Below are 8,037 nucleotides of genomic sequence, written 5' to 3'. Positions count from 1 at the left end.
GGCTAGAGTCTTCAGGCCCCAGAGCCAAGTGCGAAGTCCCAGAGCTGGGAGAGAGGAACCAGAGGGGAGCCGTGCAACAGCCCTGAGCTGGGAATTACAGAACTCCATACTATCAGTCCCCGTTTTTCTGAAAATGGGGGAAACTGAGGCTCAGAGAGGGAAAGGAACACAGTGAGATGCTAGGTAGAGCCAGAACTCAAGGCACAACATCTCTTGCCTCTCAGCTTAGAAACATTTCGGCCAAACTCCTGGGACCCAGACCTCCCACACTATATAGCCTGGGAAGGAGAGAGAGAACATCGTTACTGGGTTCCCACTGTTGTTCCAAAGGCACCTGAGCCACGCTGGACTTAAAAGCACATTGGGGTCTTTCAGAAGGCCGGGTCTGGAGCCTAGGCGCCTCGTGTTCTACACAGGCCATCTCCCTGGCGTCCAGCCCACTGGAGGCTTCCCAGCCTGGAGCCCCAGTGGTCCTCGAGGGCCAGGCTCCCACAGCAGGTACTGTTTGGAGGACTACTTAGACTCCGTGACTCTGGGTGGAGAGCAGTGCTTTCTGGGGCCCAGGGGACTGCCAGCACCCTGCTCTTTAACCACCCACGGGGGACTGTCGGGGGATCTGGGGGCCCTCAAGGCTGCTCATGGGACTGGGGTTCATCACCCAGTACTGATAATGCGTTCCCTACCACACTAAGCAGGCTGGATATTTGGAGGGTCTCTATGGGCCCTGAGTTATCTGTGTAACCCTGGAAAACTCTTGGGACACGAGGGTGGGTGCTGGAGCTGTGAGTGTGTGAGTATGTGGGTCACTGCACGTACCTGTCTATCCCATCCCGTGCTCCTCGTTCATGGGGGTAGGGTATGTGATAGTGTGCATACTATTGTTTCAACTTCATCTCCAGGGCTTGTGACTGTGACTACTGTAGGTAAGACAGAATGGATTTCAACTTGTCTGAGTGTTTGGAATTTGTGTGCCTGTGTGTAACGGGCGAACATGTGAAAACTTCTACTTCTGGGCACCTGTGCATATACTGTAGTAATTGTGGCTGTGTACTTGAGTGTGTTTGTGGGAACTGAGAACACATGAAATGTGGAATGGGGTTTTCAGAAGTCTGTGCTATGAATACAACTGTGGGACACTGTAAGAAACTGACACAAACTGGTTGGACCTGTGCACAAGTGTGACAGTAAAGAGTATGTGTCAAGCCCTGCAGCTGTGATATTTGTGTAGAATTGATGTTTTTCTGCTGTGATGGTATCTGTATGCATGCCTGCATGGAGGGTTGGGAGTGGCTCAGAGCTGTAACACATCTGAAGCGAGGTGTGTTCCCTGTGGGTGACAGAGAGATAATTTGTAAAATCCTAGGAATGCACGAATATTGAAATGCCGTGTGTCGCATGGGTGTAAATAGGTTACCGGGAGAATACACATATGTTGTGGCGTCTGCACGAATGCATGGACTTTCATGTATGCCCGTGATTTTTTGTGAGGCCGTGTACATATATATGTGCATGTGTAATGGTGGGCCTGAGGGTCTGCCGGTGGAAATCCTGCCGGACTAGGACCACGGCTGGATGTGCGTCGAGGATTGAGGTCCTTTTCCACAGAGTAATTACTGTCTCTGCCCGCACACCGGCACTCCCGAGAGCCTCCAGGCCAGGGAGGCGCGGGACCCCGCGGAGCCGCGGCTCAACCGGGCGCCGGGTGCTCCCTCCCCGCGAGCCTCCGGCTCCGCGCTCGGCCCAACCCCAGCGCTGCTGGCGCCAGGCGCCCGGGAGAGCAGCGGGTTTCCAGCCGCCTCAGGCAGGAAACAAGGACCTCCCTCCCCCCACGCACCTCTAGGGCCCACAGCCCAGCCGAGCTCCCACATGGGGAAACGGCTCTGGACTAAGCATTTGTTGGCTTCTCCCTCGCAGTGTCGTCGCCCCTCCGCCCGCCGCCATCTATTTATTCCCTGTACGGCAGGGGAAAACCGCATACCCACTGGCTACCCGACCCCCAAGGAAAATTGTTCATCTTCTCTGGGCCTCACTGTTCCCATCTGTAAAATGAGTTGACCTTTCTCCCCCGCCTTTGGGCTTCTAAGTGTGCCAGGCACACAGCGGGGGTCAGTAAATACTTGTTGGAGAAATGGGTAAAGGAATGAATTTGCCCTCTAAAAAGAGCAGTCATGGGGGCTTCCCTCGTGGCGCAGTGGTTAAGAAACCGCCTGCCAATGCAGGGGACACGGGTTTGAGCCCTGGTCTAGGAAGATCCCACATGCCGCGGAGCAACTACACCCGTGCGCCGCAACTGCTGAGCCTGTGCTCTAGAGCCCGTGAGCCACAGCAGCTGAGCCTGCGTGCCACAACAAGAGAAGCCACCGCAATGAGGAGCCCGGGAACCGCAACAAAGAGTAGCCCCCCCTGGCCGCAACTAGAGAAAGCCCTCGTGCAACAACGAAAACCCAACACAGCCAAAAATAAAAATAAATTTAAAAAAATAAAAAGAGCAGTATGTATTTCTTTTCTCCTTTCACCCTCGCCTCCACATTGCTTTTGAGAGAAGGGCACACTCCCTCAGCTTCCCTATCTGTAAAATCTAGGTAAAGGCCTTTTTGCTCCATGATTCTAGATTCCTTTTCTTGGGCCCATGGGGAGGGGTGGCAGACGCTGTCCTGGGCGTTGACAGGCCACGTAGGGAAGGGGCTTGGCTGGGAAAGGCTGGTGAGGATGGAGGGACCCAGGTATGAGGACATCAGCTGGGACGCTACCCATCGGGAGGTAAGACAGAGAACTCCAACCGCAAGCGCTGCCACCCTGGGATTCCCAGGTCCCAATGCCAGCCCAGAGAAAGGCCCCCGCGGACAGAATCCAACAAGCGTAAGGGCCCTAGCCGGGAGTGGAAATAGCGGACGTCTGCGCGGCCAGGACCGCGGCGTCTCTACGCCAGTGGGTGTGAAATGCCAGGTTTCTCCGGCTGCGTGAGCCTCTCAGAGAGTGTGGAGGTCGTGGTCTCCTCGGTGTGTGTTTACCGCCAAATGCTGACTTCTCGCAGTGTGACCTTTGGCGCCGAGAATCGAACATTCTCAAGCTGTGATAACCTGCATGGGGTGGCCCAACGTAGCCGAGCTCTGGGCTCTCCGTTCAAGCCCCGCGGGAAGGAGGCTGCCCCTGCATCAGCCTGGCTGGCCTTTGGACTGGATCAGGCACCCAGGAGGCGAGAAGAGTGGACCTCAAGCTCTGGAGCCCGGAACAAACCAGTAAATGCCTGTGGGCTTGGAGCCCTCATCCCCCTACTCGCCACCCCTCTCATTCCACCTCCAGTCCCCGGCTTCTTCCCCAGTGGGTGGCCGCCTGCGCCGTAGAGGACAAGACTTGGCCAGAGCTGGCGGGTGCTCTACCGGGTGCAGGACCTGCTGCAGTCCCGCAGAATGGGCCGGTGACTAAGGACTGGGGGTGCTTAGGGAACAACACTGGGGGCCTATCTTGCCTCCAACAGCGGTCTCTCCTTTTCTGGCTCTGAGACCAAGTAGAGCAGACGCCGCTCAGGACTGGGAACCTCTGGAATTTCTATTTTGGATTCTGGAAGGTCTAGAAACAAGAACCTTTCTCTTTTTTTGCACCTCAGTTTCCTTATCTGTAAAATCTAGGTGAAGGCCTTTTCTCTCCATGATTCTAGATTCCTTTTCTTGGGCCCACGGGGATGGGGGTGACAGACGCCGTCCTGGGCGTTGACAGGCCTGTGTCTCAAGTACTAGCCCCCGTCTCCCCCACAAGTCGGGAACTGGGGGGGGGAGGGGCGGAGGCGGGGCCGCCTCCCTGTCCCTGCAGGCGGCCTGAGTCGAGTAGCGCTAGCTGAGCTTAAAACCAGGGACGGCCATCCCCCTTTCCTCCTCCCCGCCCCCCTGCCATTGGCTCCAGGGAGAGGTTGACATCAAAGCCCCAGGCTTATATAAGCCAGACCCTGAAGGGGAGGCCGCAGAAGGGTTAAACAGGTCTCTCGGCATCCTCGTCCTCGCCTGCAACAGAAGCCGGCCAGAAGACGGGCTGCGGGTGTCATCTTCAGCCTTGCCCCAGAATCTCTCAAAGCCAGTGCCCACCACAGCGCCGCCCCAGAGCCCACGGGTGGCCCCGGCTGTCTCTGGGGCGCATGGGGCGGCGCTAATCGGGCTGGCGGCGCAGGCCAGGGGCCGCTCCAACATGAACCTCGTGGGCAGCTACGCACACCATCACCACCATCACCATCATCACCACCCGCACCCCGCGCACCCCATGCTCCACGAGCCCTTCCTCTTCGGCCCTGCCTCGCGCTGTCACCAGGAGCGGCCCTACTTCCAGAGCTGGCTGCTGAGCCCCGCTGACGCTGCCCCGGACTTCCCCGCAGGCGGGCCAGCGCCCGCAGCCGCTGCAGCCGCCGCCTCCTACGGTCCAGACGCCAGGGCCGGCCAGAGCCCCGGGCGGCTGGAGGCGCTCGGCGGCCGCCTGGGCCGGCGGAAAGGCTCAGGACCCAAGAAGGAGCGGAGACGCACAGAGAGCATTAACAGCGCGTTCGCCGAGCTGCGCGAGTGCATCCCCAATGTCCCGGCTGACACCAAGCTCTCCAAGATCAAGACTCTGCGCCTGGCCACCAGCTACATCGCCTACCTGATGGACGTGCTGGCCAAGGACGCACAGGCCGGCGACCCCGAGGCCTTCAAGGCCGAACTCAAGAAGGCGGATGGCGGTCGTGAGAGCAAGCGGAAAAGAGAGCTGGTAAGTCCGGGTCCCGTACACTCTAGCCAAGGGCGCGGGCGCGGTGAGCATCCGTAGGCCGAGTATGCAGGGGAAGGAGTCTGCGTTGCCGTTCATGCGATTTTGAGAGACTGCGGGGAGTTCTGAGATGGTTTGAATGTGGGATTGTGTGCATGGAGGGAGGCAGATTCATAGTTGAATTCATCTGTAACGTGGATAGTGTTTGTAAGGCTGTGAATGAAGACAGAATCTTACACTTTTCGGACAGGCTCATAGGATCCCTTCTAAGAATCCATTGGAAGCTTCAGACCCCGAGAAAATGCACCCACCATATATTTCACTTCCAGTTTCAAGGGGTCCTGATTCATCCCTGGGATCTCCTGGAAGCCAGGTTAAGAATGCTATAGGAGTTCGTTACTTTAATTTGCCTGAATGTGAATTGATGCATATGGGCTCCGCTGCTGTTTTCAAAGGGCCTTTGCCAGAGAGGTTGGTCTGCTTTCATCATTGTACAGACAGGGAAACTGAGGCCCAGAACGGGACAGGATGTGAAGGCCACCTACCCGAGGAGTTGTTTACTTGGGTAAAACAAGTCAGTTTATTCCCTGGAGGAGTAAACATCTGGAGGATATTTCACCGCTCCACTCCCCACGGCTGGTTCCTAGGGCCACCTTGATGGTTTTGTGTATAAACGCCGACAAGCAAGTCACTCACTCCTTTTGGCTTTGGAGATCGCAATCCCTACTCGGCTTTTTTTGATCCTCTCCAGTGAGGCGACACTTCTGGAGCTCAGTTTCGCTGGCGCAGGGCTCTGGGACCTCTGAAGCAGTGATTTCCAAGCTGAGGAACTGAACTAGTTTCTCTAGATTGGTGCGCTCAGGAACACCGCGCGTTGGAGACTAGAGAGCCTCCTGGGTTTTATCTGACCCGCAGGGGCTGTGGTAAACTAGGGAAGTCACCTGAGGAGACTGGGAAAGACCGTGGTCATCGAGTCTCTAAACCGCCACCCTGGGCTGGAGGACATGCAGGCCCGGCGACGCCCTCGTTGGAAGTAGTTATTGGGCGTCTCCCCACTCCCTGCACTTTGCCGCCTCCTTCAAGTAGCAGGGAAGGGGGATGCTAAGCCAGGTCGACTCCCCCGCTCATTCGTGTAGCCTTTTGAGTGCCCAGAGCCGGCTGCAGAGACCCAACCCTGTATCCAAGCCCAGGCGCTATAAACTAGGTTGGAAAGTGGGATGTGTGCGGGGAGCATGTCCGCGAGCGAGGAAGCTGTTGATTCCCACCCCTCCCATTCCAACCCCTGCAGTCTCCCTTCGGCGCCATAAAGCCAAACCTAAGAGCATTCGTTCCACCAGCCGCAGAAAATTCTCACTACCAAACCCCCAGAAGCTGCCCAGCCCATCCCGGGCCCCCCCAACCCCGCCCCGGGAACTCGGGCACATAAAGGCGAATTTATGAGCCTGTTTGCCTATTTCACAAACAGAAATTCGTCACTTATTTAAAGGCTCCCAGTTACTGCTCCCAACACCTTTTACCCCACCCCCACTTTTACCCCACGCCTGGGCGAGCGGAGCAGAAACATTTAAACCTGTCTCTCTCGCCTCTTTTCTTGTGTGTGTCCTCTGGCAGCAGCAGCACGAAGGCTTTCCTCCTGCCCTGGGCCCAGGTGAGAAGAGGATTAAAGGGCGCACAGGTTGGCCGCAGCAAGTTTGGGCGCTGGAGTTAAACCAGTGAGCCGAGGCCTGCGCCGAGGACCCCGCCACGGCTGCTCGACCCCGGAGCCCCGGGAGCAGAGGAAGGCGGAGGCGAGCGCCAGGCTCTGGGTGCCAGGGGCTTATGGGGAGCATCCCGCCTGGCCTCTGCTGGGGCGCTGGCAGGTCGCTGGGCTGCATCTACACATTTGGATCGCACGTGCAATGTCGTTTGAAATTGTTTCTAATACGTGAAGAGAAAGAGAAATATATATATAAAACCCCCACCCCTGCCACCGAGAGGGAGGCTCGTGGCTGCACGACTCGAAAAGGAAGGACTGCGGGACCCAAGCGCGCTAAGACGTACCCTTCCAACCCTTCTGGGGCGAGTTTAGAACCCCTGACGCCTTCCTCACTACACTGTCTGCCTGTCTTTCTCGCCCCCCTGTCGGCTTCGCGTCAAAACCCTCCTCGAGCTCTCCTCCCTAATTAAAATGCAATAAGAGGAATCAATCGTTTTCTGCCAGGGAAAGAGAACCAAACCAGGAAGATGGAGGGCTGCCTTTGTTGTTGTCCTCCCTCAAACAGTGGTGTTTTTTATTTTATTTTTGTCGCTGCACTTCCTACTTAGTTCGAAGGGAAATGGCTCTTTCTTTACCTCTTTCCTTCCTTCTTGCGTTCTTTTGTTTTTTCTTCTTGCGTTTCTTCCTTTCTCTTTCTTTCTTTTTCTTCCTTTTCGTTCTTCCTTCCTTTGTAAATAAAAACTTTTCCCTTTGTTGAAAAGTTTTTATGTATTAAACTACCTACCGTGCCTGCTGCGCTCAGGTGTTTGTTTATCCCCCGTCCTCACCCTTTTTCTACCTCAAATCTATATGACCACTCACTGCCCCCTCCCTTTGCAAAGCAGTATCTATGCTCTTGACTAATAAAACATTTTCTGAAATCAGCAGAAGCCTGTGTGGTATCTTGGCGAGTATCCCCACCCCGCTCCATCGTTTCTGCTAGTTAGAGCACCTCCTGTTCTACTTCTCTTTTGATAAATGCCAAGCCAAACTGCAAATCAAATCAAGGGAAGGGGGCAGATAAAGGACTCCTGGAACAAAGAGTAGAGTTCTCCTTAGAAGATAATGGGGGGGGGCGGGGACAGGATAGATTTAAGGAACCCACAGAACAGAAGACTGGAAACGAATTAGGTCCAGAGGGGATGAGCTAGGACTTTTGTGGGTCAGCATTTGGGCCTGTCTGTGGGTTAGTAGGCACATCGGTGTCTGCAGGCCGCGGTTTGGGGTTATTGGGAAGGGGGGTCTGTCACACAAACGAAGGACAACGCGAGGGCAGGGTAGCTCGGAACAGGGGAATGCCCTCGGGAATACTTTCGCGTACGTGAAATTCTGAAACTGCAGTTGCACGTGTCATGGTGCAGGAACTCACACGGAGCCCCGTGGCTGAGCGGGGGCCAACGAGGGGCTGCGGAGCACAGTCCCAGCACGCGGTAAGGACTCGGCAAGGCGCAGCAGCTATGATTTTATACATGAGTGAAAGAAGCGTGTGAGTGCTCATGGTCAAAGTGAGACGTTTAGGTTTCTCTCTAGCAACAAAGCACTCAAGTATCTGTGAGAGTATATGGATTTTGTGC

At 55.8% G+C, this 8,037-nt stretch overlaps 1 protein-coding gene across 1 annotated transcript; it reads left to right on the top strand.

Moving 5' to 3' along the window:
* The first annotated feature begins 3,890 nt into the window (after positions 1 to 3,890).
* HAND1 (heart and neural crest derivatives expressed 1) lies at positions 3,891 to 7,343 on the top strand. Its single transcript, XM_067730131.1, has 2 exons — positions 3,891 to 4,731; positions 6,340 to 7,343. Exons 1-2 carry the CDS (start codon positions 4,180 to 4,182, stop codon positions 6,442 to 6,444), a joined length of 657 nt encoding a protein of 218 aa, XP_067586232.1. The 5' UTR covers positions 3,891 to 4,179; the 3' UTR covers positions 6,445 to 7,343.
* The last annotated feature ends 694 nt before the right edge of the window (positions 7,344 to 8,037 follow it).

The sequence above is a fragment of the Pseudorca crassidens genome, chromosome 3, assembly GCF_039906515.1.
Source record: "Pseudorca crassidens isolate mPseCra1 chromosome 3, mPseCra1.hap1, whole genome shotgun sequence".
Classification (NCBI taxonomy): Eukaryota; Metazoa; Chordata; class Mammalia; order Artiodactyla; family Delphinidae; genus Pseudorca; species Pseudorca crassidens.
The sequence above is the reverse complement of the archived record's forward strand: the minus strand, read 5'-3'. Positions and strand labels throughout refer to the sequence as shown.

Coding starts and splice junctions, on each gene's coding strand:
- HAND1 (XM_067730131.1), top strand. CDS start 4,180: ATGAACCTCGTGGGCAGCTACGCACACCATCACCACCATCACCATCAT. Junction 4,732..6,339: donor GCAAGCGGAAAAGAGAGCTG/GTAAGTCCGGGT, acceptor GTCCTCTGGCAG/CAGCAGCACGAAGGCTTTCC.